Source organism: Temnothorax curvispinosus, unplaced genomic scaffold (assembly GCF_003070985.1).
Source record: "Temnothorax curvispinosus isolate PA1 unplaced genomic scaffold, ASM307098v1 QBEX01007973.1, whole genome shotgun sequence".
NCBI lineage: Eukaryota > Metazoa > Arthropoda > Insecta > Hymenoptera > Formicidae > Temnothorax > Temnothorax curvispinosus.
In genome coordinates this window covers 1-20,071 of record NW_020217753.1, presented here as the reverse complement: position 1 = coordinate 20,071, position 20,071 = coordinate 1, and the positions used below count along the sequence as shown (strand labels likewise).

Here is a 20,071-nt window from a genome sequence, read left to right as displayed (position 1 = left end):
CATATATATCTTCGCCGACTTCACCTCGACGTCTCCACCTCGACATCTCCTTCTCGAGCGAGTGATTCGCGGCGATACGTTTATTCCGACAAACATTCAATACACTCGCAAATTATTGAACGCATATGGCACGTACCCGGGTATCTGGCGACTATTCCCGTGGCCCGCGGAACGAGGAGCAGGAGTGCAGGAGTGCCAATCGCGGAAATTAAGCGCGTTCCGAATAACACACACAGCACGGAGCAGGGTGACGGGCGCGCGGAGCACAAACACTTCCTACCTGTGCGAAATTCATCGGGAGAACGATAGCCAAGTGATTTTCGCAGATGAAGATACTTGGAGCGTTGACGGAAACAAATGGCAAGGCCACTCACCTGCAAAAATAATCAATCGCGCGGTGACTTTGAACGTACGCTACTTTCAAAACGGTCGCGCTTAGTACAACTGTATCTGGGTCGCGCCGGCCCGGCGCGCCGCGGCGGCTCGGAGCGGTCGAACGTGATTGGCCGGATTCGGGGGCTCGACTCGCGCAAGTACTACATATACATACCGTGACGTCGCCAGTCGGTCGGTCGGTCGTTCGGGAAGCGAGAAGTTGTGCCGCGTTTATTCGCATCTTCTCCACCGATAGAAGCAAGCGGCAAGCTCGCTGTGCGTGTCGGGATTGCCGCAGAACGATCGCGAATATCATAACGCGTTAATCGAGATATGTGACAACGACCGATGACTAATTCAAGTACACGTGATGGACGCGTTCCAACATCGATGCTCCGAAATGCCGCTGCCGTATCGGACCAAGTGTAGCCGCTCCGCGTTTCTCGCAGCTTTTAACCGTCAAAATCGAATACCGCGTGCGGATGAGTGTCTTAAAATATTAAAGAACGATCGTGCGAGTGTTGTGGCACGTTAATTAAAGCGTGGAGCAGCGTTCAAGCGCCGTGTCGAACGCATATTCGATCGCGATCGTGTCGTCCGTTTCGCTTAGAGGCCCTCTAGTTTCGCCCAATCTTCGTTTGAACGGCTGAACGCGCGCGCGCTTGCGTGGCCGCCATGATTGTCTCGCGCCGCCACATCCGGCGCCGGCGTCGGTCGGCAGTCGTCGCGTCGCAGGCAGTCGGTCGGTTAGTCGGAATTTGGGACAGTGTAAAATTGCGCCGCGCTCACTCGCCTTTCTTCCGCCGTATTTCGTACGGGTTTCGAACGAGCGAGTGATTGTCGCGGGAGTGCCGAATTAAATCAGGTGTCGCGCGCTCGCGTCAAGTGTGGATTGTGATGTGCGAGGATCTTGGATCGGTGGCGAGGGTCGCGGCCGACGGAGCAGCCAGCGACGACGACGACGTGGGCAGCGAAGGGTGAGTCGATTCTTTCATGTTCGCATTTATCGTTTATTCACCTGCCACGATTAGATATCCGCGCTTTGTTTCGATCGCGCTCGGTCGAATTATCGTCGTGCCGCGCGGCGCGAAAGTGGTTAGGAGTGTTTAGGACTTGGGATAGGAACGATTTGAAGTTTACTGCGCGTACGCGCCGCGCGTGGTGCTCGCAGGGCGGCTCACTAGTCACTTTGGCCAAGTGTGCCAACTTATCGGGCGACGAACTACCGACCTAACCTCGATTTGTAAACACGAGCGCACGTTGTGCGGATCGCAACGCCTGATGCCGGCGATCCAAAAATAGTATTTAACTTTGGCTGTGACATGTTTTATCGCGACGTTAATCGTCCCACTGTTAAATGTAACGATGTAACAGTGATACATTCCCACGCAATTCAATTGGAAATTTGGGAACGCGACGTACGTAGGTTAGGTTAATCAAAGTGCGTTTAGGTTAACCGAAGATGCCTTCGACGTGGCGTTAATTTTATACGTGGCATTTTTATTCAAGTTTAACGAGTTTCGCGAGAGTATTCCGGCACGTTTGCGAAACAACCATGAGCGTCGCCTCTCGGCTCGGTTACGCGAGACCGAACTATGAGATGTTCGTACGTTCCACGTTGATTATATTTTTCACGAGCACCGTGTTGCTTTTCCTGTATTTAAATCGCATCCAACCGGATTATTTTATCGACGAGGCCTTCCACATACCTCAGACGTTGCGATATTGCGCGTGGAACTTCACGCAGGTAAATAATCACGAGAATAATTTGTATGAGTGCGTCGCACCTAATTTTCATGCGAGAAATAAGTGGCAAATTATTTTCAGTGGGATCCTAAAATCACTACTTTGCCAGGCTTATATCTTATCGCTACCGCGATATTATCGCCTTTCAATCTTTGCAATACCACGTATATAAGATGTATAAATTTACTTGGGACGTGCATAAATCTCTATCTCCTTTATAACGTTATAAAGGAAAATTGTAAGCCCAACAAAACGGACCGATGGAACACGTGGCTGATACTCGCGTCGGCATACAATCTCGCCCTTTTCCCGCCGTTGTATTTTTGGTGCTTCTTTTATTACACGGACGTTGTGTCCGTGAACGTGGTGCTCTTAATGTTATATCTGCACCAACGTGAGCACACGAAGATGACGGCCTTTGCAGGTAATTATCGCAGCTGTGTAAGTCATCCGAAAGGGAAATATGATGCAAATAAAAGTAATAAATCACACAGGTTTGCTAGGCGTGCTCGTTCGTCAGACGAATATCATTTGGCTCGGTTTCTTTACCATTGAACGCGCATTAGATATATTTGATCGCAGGATGGAGCAACCTGTCCCGCCCGGAGTGCTCAGTACTCCGTTACACTTTCGCGTAAGTAACGTTACGAAATAGATATTACGAGCTACGAAGAGAGAGAATGCTTTTTTAGCCGAGAATTAATTTAGCAAAACTTCTTGAATCATTTTTTAGTTAATTTGGAGGCAGATAATGTACGAATTACGCATAGGTCCACTGTCCCTCGTCAAGCTCGTCGCGCAGATATGCGCTAGTCTGCTTCCCCACATAACGGTATGTCTCATGTTCGTTGCTTTCGTTGCGTGGAACGGAAGCATAGTGATCGGCGATCGTACCGCCCATGTCGCAACGATCCATATCTGCCAGATACTCTACTTCTCCGCCTTCGTATCTCTGTTCTCGTGGCCGTACGTGGTGCCTCATTGGCGAACGTGTTCGCGATTCCTTCGTCGGCGCTGGATTCTCGCGAGCTGCGCCGTCGCGCTGACGGCCGCGACGGTGCGCTTCAACACGCTCGTTCATCCGTACGTCTTGGCTGATAATCGGCATTACTGGTTCTACGTGTGGAACCGATTCATGGGCCGACACGCGGCGTTCAGGTATTTACTGATACCAATTTACGTCGCGAGCCTGTTCGCCATGTCGCGGAACGTCGCTCATCTGAGATTTCTCACGAAAATTAATTATGCTATTTGCGTGTGCATGGTGCTGATACCTCAGTTACTGGTGGAACCGCGTTACTTCATTCTGCCGTACATATTTTACCGTTTAAACGTGAAAAGGCCAGAAAGGTGGCAGATCTGTTGCGAATCGCTCACGACCTTTGCGATCAATTGCTTGCAGTTTTATATTTTCGCCAGCAAGGTGTTCTACTGGCAGGATCAGCCCTATGCCCAGCGAATTTCTTGGTGACATTCGCCACGAGTGCAAATATACGAAATAATAAAAGAACTCTATTTCGACGTAAAGTATTCGACGCTTTCCTCCGCGTTTCTTTCTCTATGCGCGGTAATCGTCAATTTAGAAAGATTAAAAGACTTAAAGGGAAGGATTATTAAGAGAGATAATTACTTCGAACAATAGTTTATTGTTCATAACTGAAACTTGTGGCAAAACTGCTAAGATGTTTTTGTACAGCAACAGCTTGTCAATTTGTAATTTCACGGCACGTATATTATCGTCAGCGCACAATATATTATATTAAACGTGTTCGATCGACGACCGAGAACTTTTTATACTTCCTAATTTTTATTACGCTCCGTCGTATCGTTATCTTGTCGTTACATTAACGTCTCCTTATCGAATATAAATGTTGCGCGTAACGGTATAGTAAAAGGTACCGAGATGCAATTTGCGAACCTTCTTCGCTTATTCTAAAGTTCTTTTCTTATTTATATAGCAAAGAGCTTGAGAAAAGGCCTGATACCAAAATAAAAGTAAAAATAAATCAATAAAACGTAAATTCCGTTAAAATAAAAAAAAACATAGTATTATACGCAATTTTGATCCTGTACTCCAAATTTGCAAATATACTAAATTGAAAAAACGAATTAAATACTTCGTATTATAACGGTAGAAAATAGCGAGGGAAATATATGTGTACTGTAATTCTCAATCTATGAAAAAGTGCTCCCATCCTCTCCAATTCTTTCAGACCTGGGTGTGATATGAATATACATATAACAAAAGATTGATTATTTCGTTTAGAAACAAAGACTTGTATGTACAACTTCCGGCTCTCGCATATACACTCAGCCTCTGGATTGCCGGAAATTTGAGCATTACCCGCGATGGAGGCGTCTTTATCCGCCTGTATCACGTAGAACCGATATACTTACTATAAAACAATATAATTATATATCACAAACGATCTCGAATCAACGCGCTAAGTACACTCTCTAGGATTTCTCAAAATTATAACTAAAACGTCTTACTTTTTCCCTACGTATTTTGATAAAACAAAGATAATCATTCACCTATCTATTTCTCTCCCTCTCTTTCTCTCTTTCTCGCTTCTCTCTTTCTCTCTTTCTCGCTTTTTTTTTCTCTCTCTCTCTCTCTCTTTCTACAATCTAACTGCGTGAGAATCACACATATTGCTTGTCGTAAGTTTATTGCGGACCGTATCCGTATAAATCAATCTGAAACGTAAATAGCGTATTTTCTGTACACAAACCTCCGCATATTCCGGCAGGATATGTGAGTGGGAAAAATCTAATGCCATCCCGCTTTCGACATTTGATTAATTTCTAAATAGTGCGATTATCCTATGGATATATTATTTATACATGCTATAGTTTCTCGACTTTTTGGTGTCATAATGACAATATATATATATCTTATAGGACATGTGATAAATTATTATCATCCACACGCTGGAATTACGTCTATCGCTATAAAGCATCACACACTAGATAAAAGTAGATGAAGTATAGAGCACTTTCGGAAATTGAAGTGCCGTAAGAAATTATTGGGAACCCTTAGGAAAATATTTAAAATTAGCACCCTGGTCTAACTAATGACACGAAATTTTCCGATATCGATTTTAAAGACGTACGGTCGAGAATACTAGATATTATATATATATACATGTAACGCTACAAGGATATGAAATTTGACAAGAAAGAAACTTTTCTTGTTGGTTTTCCGCAGTCTTCCGAGCGTTCGTACAGCAGAACTCCTAATGCCCGAACTAATTAAGCTGACGGATAATTAGTATTATGATCCACGATTAATTGCTTTTTTATATAACTAATTTTTATATAACTTTTATGTAACTAATTTTATATAACTAATTTTTTTAAATATATAAGTTGTCTAATGACTGAACAACGTTGGAGAAAACAACCGTTCTTTTCCATTTAAATAAATTGTAATAATATACGGGAAATATTTGTATAAGTAAAGTTATATAGGAAATTAGATAAAGTTGTATATTTGATCTAATGTTGGTCGAATTTTTATAGCGATATGTTATATTAATGGAAACATTCGGAATTGTCGAGGTTCCACTGTACAATCGTGATTCGATACTTCGACGACCATTCTGACGATGTCGTCGGCAGACAATCGAAACGGCAATCGATTCTTTAGATTTCGCATTCAGTGCACACCTCTCTTATTTCCTAGCTCTTTTTTTTTAATACTACCTAACTCACGCGAAATGTATTGTGCAAGAGGAATCAAACGTAGCTTTAAATATTATATGCCTTTCTAGGAAGTACATATTTTCTACGCACACGCACGCAAGTACATTGGTAACGGAAACGCTCGTTTATTTGATTATAATTCGCTGTTTTGTTTATGATCACGGCATTACAATGAAATAAATGGATTATATTATTAACGGAAATAAAAGAGCAGCGACGAGCGCAACTCGAGAATTAAAATTATCTCTATTCAGTCAAATACAGGACATTGTTCGATATTCAGTCGTAAAATCAATTTTTCAGATTCTCTTCAAAATCGGAAAAATTTATTCGGACTAAATTATGATAACTACGCGCATGCTGCACGTTCGGCATTTTATAAATGCTGATTTATGCCGATTTATGCTGAAAGCTAAATAAGTGTAAGTCAAAGATATCTCGTGCACTTCAACTTGATATTTTTTGATCGATAATATCTATCGAAGAAATTTTCATATTTTAACTAGAAATACTCGCGTAAATGATAACTTCTTTAACGTAATTGTTGACAAAGCTTAAGATTAAACTTCGATTTTCGTGCTTTGACTTTTAAACATTTATTTTCTTTCGAAGTTACGAGGAATTGTTATTAAGGGATACTTGCTCTAACTTTTTATCTCGTAATCGTCTATGCTTGCTAATCGCACGAAGAGGCGGGACAAAATTTGTTAAACGACGACGTTAAACATTATACTTGGTAATTAGATTAACGAGCAACGAGCAGGTTCCCCTAAAATCGCCTAGAGACATTTTCATCGTTCGATCGAATAATCTTTGACCTCGTGTCGTACTAGAGCAAGTTTAGGAATGGACTTCGCTATTTAGTAGAATGGAACAGAATAAAGAATCTATTTATAGAACTCGGGATATATCCCTCAGGTAGAATAAAGAAAGTTTAAGAGTTTAACGTTACAGCGAGTGACTCGTTTGCTTTCTTTGGTCGTTGATCTGCAGGGTGCGCGATTTCGCTATTTATACGCGTTAAAGATACTTCGAAACCGCATGATTTTCGGCTAATAAACTCCACTATCCCGCTGTATTTATCGATTAACATTATTAATAAGGGATTTCACCTTTCTCTTCGCGTTCACATCGCTTCATGCGGCACGCACGAAAGCGGAAATGCTAAAAAGTAAGGATAATAGACGGTTTCGAACTCTAAGCGTGAATTTCTATGCACCTTATCGAGTCGCTGTGGTCATAGCGTTGCCCCGGGAATCCTACTTAACTTTTTTCCTTCACCGCGATATCCTTCCTCGGGGCAAGGACTGTCTTTGGGGCGAGCTACATTGTTGCGGATGTGTAAAAGGTGATAAAAAAACGAATCGTTTTACCGGCTATGCTTAAAGGTAATAACGGTTTTTCCCCTCTCTCGCCGTGAGAGAGAGAGGATAGATATACTTTTAGGCACTGAATCGCACAGTCTTCCGCACCTAGGAACTCCCCTGGAGTGACACCGATGAACTAGTGCGAAGGAGGGGCGGGATTACACACAAGATTCAGGTTCGAGTTCGCGCATCTTCGTTGTCCCGACTGACATCATACTATCTGCTGCTTAAGCTTCACCAGGTTCGTCGCGCCGTAAAGTTTCATGTCCAGCGGCGCGCTCGGCTCGTTTTTCTTCGTCTGCGTGTGCCAGGCGAGCACCTTGGTGCAATTGTCCGCCAGCAATTGAGCGTCCCGCGGCTCGAACGGAGCCAGGCTCTTCAGGAAGCCGTCCTCCTCGTATCCCGCGCGAAATGGCATGGTAGCGTTCGGCCGCTGGTGCAGGAATTTGACGCTTACGGCGAACCCGGCCATGTCCACCGGGAACTTCCGACCGGCTACCCAGCCATCGTAGAACCCGGCGAACTTGCCGTTTTTCAGGATCGGCGAACTCAGCCCGAACTTGGTGCACAGCCCCACTGGGAACATCGACACCGTCTTCGTCTTGCGAATCTAAAAGGCATGTTAAAAGATGAATCCTTTAGAAAAAGATTTTCAGGTCTTTAGCAAAATTAAAACACGCTTTCGTAACTGGTCATACCTCGTCGAAAAGTTCAATATCGTAAGTATTGTCGTCGTCGGCGAAGTAGAACACACCTCTCGTGGCGTTCGCCCTGATCCACTGTAAACCGCGATTTCTGTTCGATACCCCTCGCGGCTTGGCGCCCTTCTTGAGTTTGTATTTCTCCGGCATTGGAGCTGCGCAAATGTAATACAAATCATTCATATCGTACAGATAGGTATCTGTGATTTTGCGATACAGATTCGTATCTCGGACATTGATTTACCGATTAAATGATCGAACTTCAAGCTCGTTCTTTCCAATAATTCGGTCACTTGTTTGGTGGCGACGGTAGCGTCTTCGATGACGAGCCAGTGTATATTTCTCACCAACATCAACGTATGGGCCATCCTCGTGAGTTCGGGAATCTGCTCGGGTCTTCGATATGTGGGCGTGATGATGTACAGGGGTTCTTCGGACTCCGCGGAATTCGATGAAGGGGACGACGGGCGAGACGGCGGTAACGTCGTCGCCGGGGGTTGCGATTGCGGCGGAGGCTTGAAATTATTTCTAGAGGCCGCCGAAGCGTTTTTGCTTAATTGATTGATAAGTTCCCGCACAAGCATTGAGCTTATTTCTGGACTCAGGCCGTTCGTGATTTGTACTCGGTACACGGCGTATCGAATCTGTAAAGAGAAACGATATAATTTGTCTGACGAAGTATAGATCGTAGTAACAATTGACATATAATAATAAATACTTTATCAGATAAGACGAGTTTCGTTTTTACGAAACCCTGATTGCACAATAAATATTAATCGTTATTTTTTTACCATTTCCTCGGCGAGCCTTGGGGTTTTGCCATCGCTCTCCTCACCGATCGGCAAATCCCCGGCGTCGTCTGCGGAAGTATCGGCATTGAAGGCCGTTACTTGATCGAAAGTAACGCCGGTGGACAGGTGATACTGATAAAAGACTACGCAGATCCCTATCAAGGCGATCACTCCCATTTTCATGGACGGCTTCATTATACCGATGCCTGAATTCAGAAAAAGAAACGTTCAAAAGTAACAGCGAGGATAAGAATAATATATTAATGCCAATAAAACGATTTTGACACAGTGACACGATAAAAAGTGAGTAAGGGGGAAAATGGATGATTTGATTAAATTTTTGAAAACGCGCATTAAGCTGTAACGTTTTTAATCTCGCTCGGGGGGAATGGGAGTGGAAGATGAATCGGGCTGTAGATTAAAAATTTACCACACCTCCAACTTACTCCACCAACTTTCCTGCTCTTGGCGGGAAGCAGTTACTCTCGCGTCCTATTCTCGTATCTCCTCCGGACTGTGAGTTTCCAATTTTAATCTGATTCACGGTTCAATCCCATTCCCGGGGAGGGGTGGGCACCCCATTCGCCGGGCATTAGCGTATATAAATGTATATCATGCGAATTTTATACGCGTATAAAATGTAAAATGTAAATTTAACAGCGAACGAAACGAAATACGAAGATTAACCGTGGAGAGAGGTCGGTGAATTAAAACCCGACGTTGCATTGAAACCCATTTCCCGCCGTTCGTATTAAAGCTCGACGCGCAAGATGATCCCGTTTCCGCGATGATCTCGAGCGGAAAACGTCGAGTTGCCATAATAGCCCGCCCGCCGGGCGCAGAAGGTTGAAACAAAGATGTGTTCACTCACCCGAATGCTACATGTGTCGGCTGTTCCGTCGTTTCCTCTGCCTCTCCTGAATCGCGAGCTGCTTCTTGCCCTGTCATAAAAGTAATTAGCTGTCGTAATGCCCGTGGTATCTTGCCGCAAGGTTTTTACATCTAGAGCAGGATGATATATACAGCCGCTATAAATTTATTACACTTTTTTGTGCTATTGCGAGAACTCGCCGGATGAAAATTCTCGGCGTGCGTGAATGAGCCTTACGATCATCGTGCCGATAATTACGACTAATCGCGACTGTTTACGCGAACTTAATTACAATTCCCTGACGCGCTCGCTAAGTCCGCTTTGCAAACGTGAGCAACGGCCGGGCCGATTCTGGCGCGATCGAAGGGACAGTCCTCTCGAGGTTTAATTATTTTCGTGGGTCATGTGGCATTTCCCGAAGGCCCGGATTCGCTCGGAGGAGGCGAGGAAGGATGAAGAAGAGGAGGAAGAGGAGGATGAGAGCGCAGGCGTAGCGACTAAGCCGATAGCGCGGTCGCCGGAAGAACATCCGTCAGGATCCCGCGGACTTTGGCGATAAAGCGTGCGACGTTTAAAGCGAAGGACCGTCGCCGTCGCTAACGAGCGACGATAACGTTCGAGATTTATCTAACGAACGAGAGACGCGAGATATGCGCGCGTGTTTGCGGGTCTCCCGTAGGATGCTGCGCGTGAAACCAGAAATCCTCTGTGGGTAGCGTCATAATTTCAACCTGTCTTTCTAATAAAACTCCTTCCTCCTTCTTCGGCGACTGATCTCGTGAGAAAGAGAGAGAGAGAGACGTGCATCAATTTTATTGCTCTCGCGCTATTTCTTCTCCCCGATACCAAGCGGCCCGCGTTAGCCGCGTCTATCATTAATAACCGTCGTCTTCCATCCGACGTATCGCCCCCTCGCAATTTTATAGCCTCTTTAGCGCGCGAAGATAATAGACGTAGTTCAACAGTATTCACTATGATGTACAATAACGCGTTAGGAGCTAGGAGCAACTCATTTAATCCTTATCTCTGTTATTCTTCACAGGATCCTTTCTAACGCGTTGCAGCGTTGAGAAGAAATTTTATCTATCTCCTTATCGCCGTTTTTTTCCGTTATATTCGTCACTTCGTTAAACGAAGAATACGACTTTGAAAGTCGATAATGGCGTCTTTTGAACGTTACACGACGTAGCCTGAAAATGCTCTCTTCTCTAATTTACTTTCAACGTGTCGCTATCGCAACGTTCTTACGTAAACCCGCGTCATGTGCAGGACGGCCGTTCTAAATTACGTGACACCGAGAATTTAACGCCGTCTCTTCTATATCGCGCATCACAAACGCACTCCTTTTCGCCTCACCTGGCGACGTCAGCAGCAAAAAAACGTAAAGCCGACACCGATAAGATGTACCGTCTTTATCTTGCGCGTCGAATTGCGCAGCACAAAGCGGCATTTCGTAGCAAACAACAATCGCGGAAAATACCGGAAATTCACCGTTTAAAAACATACGCCGATCTATATATATAAAGATATTACCGATCAATCTCAATTATCAATGTGATACAAATCCGATCTTGACATTTCTAGTCTAGAATAGGTGAAGCGCGATGACTATGTCCATCTTGGTAAAAGAAAGAATACGTGTGAAATTCTCTCTTCATTATATTAGTGCTAACATGTTTAAAAATCTGTTTACATTTCTGAACGTCCCTTCTTTCTCTTTCTCTCTTACTTGAAACGCTCTCGAACTTATCTGTCAATTTTCTGATAAGATTTCTGATTTTCTGAAAATCTCGAGGTGACGGATGCGAAACGTTTTTCCGTCGCCGCGATAGTATCTTGTTAAAAGGAATGCAGGTTACGAAAGTAAGTGACTGCCTTTCGTAACTGGCAAAACCCGAATCGGTAAATCGAATTGGTAAATGCTCGACGCGCGGCCCAAATGGAAAAAGCAAATCGTTAAATTTGCTTTGGTAAATTTCGGTTTAACTAAATGGCGGAAGAAGCGGTGATCGATCGTCGTAATTAAGCGCCGCGGCAAATGCGTCTAATTCAGCGTAACGCGGCTTCCTCGATAAATTGTGAGGCGCCAATAAGGTTTCTTAAATGCACTTATACTTCAGAAACACAAACGTTCGATCGGTGCGAATTATGGACGGTTCAATGTAAGTACATGGAATTTGTAATATCGTTGAAGCACGGTTAATATAACAGGATTTTATAACCGCGTCCGATTATTTGAATTTCAAGTCACCTGCCTGAGACTGTTTGGCTGCCGCGATTCGCTTTACAATGTGCATTGAAATGTGTGTGAAGTTTTTCCGAGAAGACCTTCTATTGTAAGGTGCAAACAAGGTCTTAAAAGTTTACAAACACAGTACTGTGTAAAAGACAGAAGTTTATCGATTGTGAAACCTATGTAGCTGTAGAAAAGGTTTCGTCATATATTTATCCTGTCCCCTTTTTAATATTTTCTGAATTAAAATCCCATTACGTTATTGCAAAATCGATGTATATTGTTTTCTAGCGAGGAAAGTAGCGCACAGAAAATTGGAAAATTAATCTCAGTAAAAATAAATTGTCGCTCATAATTATTCTTCGCGAGATGCGATCTTTCGCTGAAACGATTATCATGCAGATTTATGAGGAAAATATTTAATTATGCATCTGCGTCGGAAATAGAACACAAATGGTATCTATATTTTATTTAGCTTTAACGATCTCTTTTCGAACATCCAACATATATGTATATGCGCAACGATCGTCACGCGAAAAACTTGACGATCGATCGGTCTCGCGCATGCAGAATTATTTTCGATCGGTTATTGATCTTGTCGATTAATAATTACAATGGCTGTCGTGTTTCGCCAGAAATTTCGCGTTGTTACGCGAGCTTTTGAAATCAGGGCCTAAATCACGACTGTGATAGACGCCATCGCGCCGCGGGGATTCGCATAAATTACTAATTAGAATGCGGGAAACGAATGGCCCAGCTCGAGGGGATTCTTCTTGCTTCGCTTCCGTGCTCCGCTTGCATGAGAATTTCATGGCTGATCAGCTCGCCCTAACTAATCCAGTGCCGCCAGATAATCTAGATAGGATCGTTAGTCTCTAATCTAAATCAGTTTGCAAATCGGCGCGGCATCAACGAGGCAATTTACCGTCTGATTTAATCAGAGACACGTTCACGTTATTGAACCGTGTATACGTATACGTGTGTAAAAAACGAACGTGGCGTGTACTCTAGACTCCGGACTCGCGTGTGTAAAAAGTCGTGACGTTTATAGGGCAAGGGATTTACGTTTCGAATCAGTTCGGTAATCCTAGGTTTCGTGCAAAGGTTTGTCCTGTTATTAAGATTGCAGAGAATCGGCTGCCTCTCGCGCGCCATTAATGAGAAACGAGCCTAATCCCTCGTTCGAATCCAAGTCACGATTATTATGCGGCGTTTTTTTTTTCTCCGCGCCGTTCAAGGTGCACGCGGCCGCGGCGGCGTGCAACGAGATTGCGTTCGCGTACTTATCCCAGTAGAAACGCCGCGATATCGCCAGACCGCGCCAACTCGGTCGAAACTTTTATATCGCGCACTTCCCACGGCATGCGGCACTCCGTTAAACACACGTCGCTCCAAACCTCCGATTAATTAAATCTCCCCTGCTTTAGAATCGAGGAACCGAACTAACCGAAATTTTAACGGCTTCGACAGGAACGCGAACATTCATTATCAAGTTAATGCCTCGCAGCCAACCTCGTTTGCATTAACCCAGAAAAATCACATTATCTATCCTCTCCTTTCCAAGTCTCACGTGCATGTGTATTTTAGCGTGCGCACGCGTGCGCTTATCGCGGTGTCCGCAATTTTATTTGCAGTTTTTATTTACGTCTCACGAATCTCCTCGAACTGTGCGCCGAACTGTCGGCGCAACCTCGCCGTATTCCCTTACCTGTGAAAATATACGTTTTGCATGTGCAAATCGCGGGATCGGTTTTCCACAAGTGATAAACACGCCGCGCCGGTTTGACATCGAAGCCGCGCGTGCGCTTTGCGCGGTCTTTAGAGCTAATAAAACACGCGTTACGTTCGCCGTTATCGAGCATTCCTTAAAACTCTTGGTATATATTTAAGATATGATATTTAAAACATCCGTTATACGCGTAATTGCCTCCGAAGCAGGAGTTAGCATTAGAATACCGATTCCGATTTCAGCGCGTAAACGCGTCGCGATAGTCGTTATATTTGTTCAATCGTTTATCGGTTTATACTAACCGCCTCGACTCGACGGAAACCGGAGCACGATAAATGCGCCGATTAATCGCAGCTTCCTTAACCAGAACCACTTATCACTCGTAGGCTTCCGCGTAGAGCCAGACAAATTAACGCACTCATCATCGTGGCGCGAATCAATTTTTCACCGAGCCTGGCCGGCGCGTTCTAATCGCTCGGCGGCCGAAAGAGGAGCGCTCCGTTTCCGGAGCCGGGTCTCTCTTCGGGGCATTAATCAGGCCGCTCCGCTTTGCTGGCACTTGACCCAGTTGACCCGATCCGGGAGATCTCGCGGAATCGGACGGAACGTTCGAAACGCGCATCTCGGTCGAGAAACGTGTGTCTTACTGGTAGCACCGTCCCATCGGAGTCACGCGACGGCACCGACAATGACGACGAGAACGAGGCCGACGAAGACGAGGCCGAGGACGGCGAAACGGCGACGCAATCACGGCTGACTCGACACTGAAACGTTTCCTCCGGTTTCGTTTCCTCCTACTCGCGTGGCCACTTCTATAACGTCGTTCGTAACATGCCCCACCACGCCGATCGAAGGACCGATCATCGTACGAGGGGGAGAGAGAGAGAGACGCGTGTCCCACGTGTGCGTGCTGCGCACGATCCACGGATCAGATCACGTGGCAGAATCTATTAGCAGATTGCGGTAATTTGGCGCTCAGTACAGCAGCGCAGTAACGCGTTTTCAGGCCGGCGAACGTTTAACCCGCCGACGCCGCGACGTGCCGACGTCGATTTTCACCTCGTTCGCAAGAGGCGTGCGCGATATAATCGAGCTAAGTGAACGCCGTTTCTAATCAGATTTGGAAATGAGAGAAAGGAAAGAGAGAGAGAGAGAGAGAGACGCGAGAATACGTTGCACAGATTTTTCCATCGTGCACGATATTTATACCCACTTCCACTTGTCATGCAGAACCTCGTAAAAATATAGATGACATACGTTATTCCTCGCCCATATATTTCCGAACGTGATGTTTTACAATAGAATCCAGATCGAAGCCGCGGACAACTTTAGAGAACTTTACGAATAATACATTCGACCCGCTCGCATATCAGAGTTTCCGATCTTTCTGATATGTACGATTAGCCCCTTAAAAATACGGCCGCCTACGTATGAGGGCTTAATATTGGAAGTATGTCAAACAACGACGGTATACATATGAATTATTTTATTCGGCAATTTTATTCTAGGAATTATTTCTATCGATGTTTTCTGTAAAAGTTGGATCGAAGGATATAGCTGTACCATTACCCGATGCCTCTCGGGTACATCTATAAAAATAGAATTTAAAAGTATTTCAGGATTCCCCAGCGGTGTTACTGTCGAGCTTTTTATCGGTTCTGTCAAACGTATATGTATCGCTCACGTTTCTGTCCCGTCGCGTCGCCGGCAAATAAAACAAAATAGGAGAACAGCCCCCCGCGTCTTCATTTTATAAAGCAAGCTTTACTTCTCCCCAATGTAAAGCTCCGCCCGACATTCTCTTTGCACGAAAGACATGAAATATTACGTGCGAGGAATTGTCGCGACGCGACGCGATGCGACGTATACGTCGGCGTAAAGCCCCTCGTATATATCGAATTGCCAAGTTCGTGCGAATCGTGCGTGCCGCATTTCTCACGTTCTCGCGACGCGTTAAAAACGCGTTGTCAGCGATCTCGTTAAGCGCGGAATATCGCGCGGCACGAATAGCCCCGGCGGGAGCAATTTTCGTCGCGGCGATTAGATGCAACGCGGTTAATCTACCGGAATCGTGCGAGGCGCGCGGAAAAATTCATGAGTTCCTCTCGTATTATTAATCTTCCAATTAGCCTCTATAAATGCGCGACGTGTCGCGGCAAATATATTCCACCCGTTTTGCGTTACGACGCCGACGTTATCGGATAACATTGTAACTTGCATTCGCCGTGCCTCGGAAGCTTACGCTAACGGCGAAAATGATACGATACCGTGCACGGCGGCACGTGCTCGCGATTGCCAACACGCGAGAGAGAGAGAGAGAGAGAGAGAGAGAGAGAGAGAGAGAAGCGCACACAACGTGTACCTAGTAGTATAATGATCAATAACATGGTAGAAATGAGGCAGTGGTCGGTGATGAAGGACGCCGACGAGAGACCGTTCCTGAATAGATAAGGCGCCGAGTTATCGTTCGACGGGCAATCGAATTCGTTCTTACCCCGTGTGACCCGAATAAATAATTAACCGGGACGCAAAATCACCTCCGTCACCGATTGATCGCGATCGATTGATTAAATATTAACAGCCTCCGCCGCAAAGGGTAACCCAAGACACACGGCGGGGTTTAATTCTATTAAAATTTCCGGTATTACTCGAACTCAAGTGGATGGCAAATACCTGATAGCGTATCAAACATACACATCATGCTACTATGTAGGTGGCTTTACATAGCGATCGAGTGCTAACAAAGGATGCACTCAACCGTATTTAAGTATTAGACTGTGTCTTCATTCACTTCATATGTATACTCATTAGATAATCGGCCGAAAGAAAGTTTTGATGCCAGTTGGCGGAGTATATCGTCGACGTTTCTGCAGTACGTACTTAGTTATATCCCGAAGGCTATATGTAGAACGAGAGTTCGGATCCGAATAAAAATCACACGAAAGCAACACAACATTTCACTACCTAGACCGGTTCTTTTTTTCCTCGGGTAATCCGCCACTATGTAAACAACGCTCGCGCCGCAGACGATGCGAGGCAGGATATAGCGCGGAAGTTTGATCGATTCAAGCCGGACGAATTTCGGGGAGGATATTTGTGCAAACTACCCTCTCGGTTCCGCATTCGCTTTCCGAGCACGTTGCCGGCCTAGACGGGATATTCTCGGGGGCGCAATCTCGCGAGGTCGCGCAATTTCTAACGCAACTTTCGGTATCAGAGGAGGCCCCGGCAACTAATAAGAAGTTCCCGCTGACCGGTGTGCACCGGTGTGTAGCCTTCTATGGCGCCCTTTGATTTGGAGGGCACATGGCCACCCTGCTGCTGGTCGATAACCACCGCTCGACAGACACCATGCGATTCTCCCTCTCCCTCTCTCTCTCTCTCTCTTTCGGTTTTGATACCCGTTTACCTTCCCTCGATACCTCTTACCTCTTACCTATAGCCACTCATGGGCGTCGGCAGAGTTTTTCGCGCGAGCGAAAACAAGATAACGATGAAATCTCTAAAGCCAATTCGAAGAAAATCATACATCTATATATACGGTCAATGCCGTCTTGCTCCAGGATCCCCTTAACCGGAACAAATAATAAAATACATTAGTCATGTTTGATGAAAGATAAAGAGAATACGCAGAAGAGCAACAACGAAACACTTTAATCTTCGTTCAAAAAACTTTTCTAACTTTATTTTATTAAGATTTGACGAAAAAACGACAAGCTTCTTGTCTAAATCTAGTATAAAAAAAAAACCAATCATACACGTGTATAATCATACACGTAACTCGAGCAATTCAATTATGAATCGTACAAAGTAAAGATGATTAGGGGTAGTAATAATTAAGTAAAACGTGAGATACCGTGGATGGTGAGACGGCAATTCAGTTGGAAGAGCGAACGAGGGTATAATGGGAGGAGCGGATGTCGGCGCGTTAGGTTACTTGAATGGGAGAAACTTCGGCATGCTTGAATAGGAGGAACTTCGTTTAAACACGTTTATGCACGTTATCGATTAGAGCGCTCGTGGTCTGCCTAACAAAATAGCGCCTTTTAATGAAACTTTTCTCCATTCCTCGCGTCTTGAACAACCGGAGAAGATTGTAAGGTGCATCCCCTATGGATTCCGCTCACGGCGCCCATGTGTCTCCCTTTCCCTACCCGTCCTCTTTCTCTTCTCCAGTCCTCTTTCACTCTCTTTCACTGCCATGTTCCATCCATTTCCGTCCGTCCCACCTTCGTCGTCATATTGATCGTGACTTATAATACTAACGTATGATGTGTAATGTTGTAAATCGGGTTATCTCGCCTGCCATCTTTCGACAGAGGCCTTCCGTGACCGATCTAACGGAAGCGACGCGACATGAGGATTACGATGGGATTATTGATAAGGGACAGTTGGCATAGTGCTCGGAAACGTGTACTCGATAAGCCGACTGACGATCGATCAAGGTCGCGTCTATCTAGCAGAACGTCTAATCAAATGTCACCACTGCATTTTTGTCATTTTGTCAACATTATTATCTCTTCTGTGAAAGAAGAGAAAAAAATACCGATAAATGTATCAGATTGCGTCGAGCGATGTTTGTCGAGGTATTTTTCTTCGCAAAGTGAAGATCCGTAGATTGATAATAATAGAATATGTGGTTATTTACTCGTACATATTAGATCAAGAACGACTGTATCGCGCGTATTTTTGTAATTCAGTTCGTTCGATCGAATCTAATTATCCTTCAATACCCATCGCGCGCGCCGGAATACGCGAGCTCCTTCTTACGTAATGTCTTGTAATTTCCTCGGGGAATTCTTCCTCTCGACCTGCACGACCTACTCCACTGCTTGTGTCGCAAACGAGAAACGATCAATCTCTACTTTTCGCTAATTACGACTCCTGGAAAGAGATCTTCCCCGGGCTCTCGCCTGACTCTCCCCTATCCGTCCCCCATAAATCTTTGGTTCGAGTGAACCAAATCGCCACGTTTGACGGCGATTTATTCGCCGACCCTCGTATTCTCCCCCTCCCCTTAGGCCAATCCTGGCCAATGTCCTTACCGGCGTTCTCCAGGACTTCTCGATAAGTTAAGCCGGCTAAATACATTTCCACTTCCTTTATTGACCTTCCGGTATCAACCCACCCCCGCGGTAGCAACCCCACTCTCTCAGTAATCGGCACCGCGTAAAGGTAGCGCTACGGTCGCGGTCGAAGACCATTCACCACCGCAAATGGATTTGGATGGATATTAAGGATAACCGGAACGCATTGATACCGAACGCGATCGTTAAACGTACACCGGTTACCAGCCCCGTTGGTTCTTGTGCTCGGACCCCCCGATTTCTCCCCCGGATTCGAGCGACGCAGATACCTAGCCGGGACAGTTCGCTGCTGGGAACTGCGGTTGAGGTTAAGCCATCGGGTCATTAATCCAAATTAATCCCGGCGATCTGTCAGAGTAATCAACCTTGGAACGCAAGATGTTGGCGCGCTTCAATCTACCCCTAACGACGTTGGACTCTCTTACGAAAATCTCTCTAGCTCGCGCAAGAAGATTCGAGTCTCTACCTAAATTGAACGTCGAAATACTGCTAAATACGATCGTACAAGTAACATCGAATGCAGTTTTACATTATTAAAACTCAAAGTTTAACGTACTCGGGCCTAAGTACGATTCGCGATCCACGAGAGAACATTGAGTGCAACATGCACATTCACATTCGACGAGACGTGAATGCGGTGCCCTATCTCCGCGAAACCGCACGGTCTCTCCGCGCGTGTTAATCACGAGCAGATGTTTCTCAGCTTAATCCACATTTCGCGTAAATCCGATCGCGGGCCAGATGGCACGCACCCCCGTCCCCCATACCATCGTGCGCGAGGAGTAAAATCGCGAGATCCCGCGTCCGATCGTTAGGGCTCGCGCAAATTGCGAAATCGCGTTTTCCGGCGTGGGGATAAAAATAATGCGTCAGGAGGCAGAAGAACGATACATTCAGTTGGCTTGGCGAGGGGTGCTCGTCCCAACCAGCTCACCTCGCAACGGCGAGAAATTCTCATGCCGCGTCAGGAACCTTCGGCTTTTCGTGGAACGGAAATTCATGCGATTTCCCACGCCGTCGTGGACGGTTACTCATTGCGGTACTCACCATAGTAACGAGGGTGTCCGCTCACCGTCCACCTTTCGCTGTCGGGACAGCCGTCGATCGACAATCGCGACAGCCACCACACTGCACTACTGCAGAGGAAGGCGCGCTGCTAAGGGACGGCTACTGCTGCTGCTACTGTCGCGGCGGCTGCTGCTGCTGCTGCTGCTGCTGCCGCTGCTGCTGCTGCTGCTGTTGCTGGTGCGTCCGGAAAAAGCGGGAGGGGGCAAATCCACCGTCGTTCCATGCTGCGGCACGCGAATTCGCGCATGTACCCTGGGTGGCAAAGGCGCCGCGCCGCACAGCCGGCCAGATATATATGTAATCGTGTACACACACGCACGCGCGCACACCATACACATACACACACGTGCGCGCGCGCGCGCTCTGACATTTCGGCCGGCCCGTTCACCACTGGC

At 45.7% G+C, this 20,071-nt stretch overlaps 2 protein-coding genes across 6 annotated transcripts; one reads left to right on the top strand and one right to left on the bottom strand.

Moving 5' to 3' along the window:
- Positions 1–1,600: 1,600 nt before the first annotated feature.
- LOC112457604 (putative Dol-P-Glc:Glc(2)Man(9)GlcNAc(2)-PP-Dol alpha-1,2-glucosyltransferase) lies at positions 1,601–3,648 on the top strand. 2 transcript variants are annotated; one of them, XM_025020764.1, is made up of 5 exons: positions 1,601–1,793; positions 1,885–2,122; positions 2,203–2,545; positions 2,616–2,755; positions 2,855–3,648. In XM_025020764.1, exons 2-5 carry the CDS (start codon positions 1,931–1,933, stop codon positions 3,590–3,592), a joined length of 1,413 nt encoding a protein of 470 aa, XP_024876532.1. In that variant the 5' UTR covers positions 1,601–1,793; positions 1,885–1,930; the 3' UTR covers positions 3,593–3,648. The 2 variants fall into 2 exon arrangements, with proteins under 2 accessions (XP_024876532.1, XP_024876533.1); XM_025020765.1 differs by having other exon boundaries at positions 1,601–1,816.
- A 1,084-nt stretch (positions 3,649–4,732) lies between these two features.
- LOC112457605 (galactosylgalactosylxylosylprotein 3-beta-glucuronosyltransferase P-like) lies at positions 4,733–19,848 on the bottom strand. Of its 4 annotated transcripts, none has more exons than XM_025020766.1 (6): positions 19,656–19,848; positions 9,560–9,629; positions 8,689–8,894; positions 8,142–8,541; positions 7,895–8,052; positions 4,733–7,806 (listed from the first exon to the last, which is right to left on the bottom strand). In XM_025020766.1, the coding sequence occupies exons 3-6, from the start codon at positions 8,881–8,883 to the stop codon at positions 7,408–7,410; spliced, it is 1,152 nt and encodes a 383-aa protein (XP_024876534.1). In that variant the 5' UTR covers positions 8,884–8,894; positions 9,560–9,629; positions 19,656–19,848; the 3' UTR covers positions 4,733–7,407. The 4 variants fall into 4 exon arrangements, with proteins under 4 accessions (XP_024876534.1, XP_024876537.1, XP_024876536.1 ...); XM_025020769.1 differs by lacking the exon at positions 19,656–19,848 and adding an exon at positions 13,824–14,328 and having other exon boundaries at positions 9,560–9,690; XM_025020768.1 differs by lacking the exon at positions 19,656–19,848 and adding an exon at positions 13,824–14,328.
- Between the last annotated feature and the right edge of the window lie 223 nt (positions 19,849–20,071).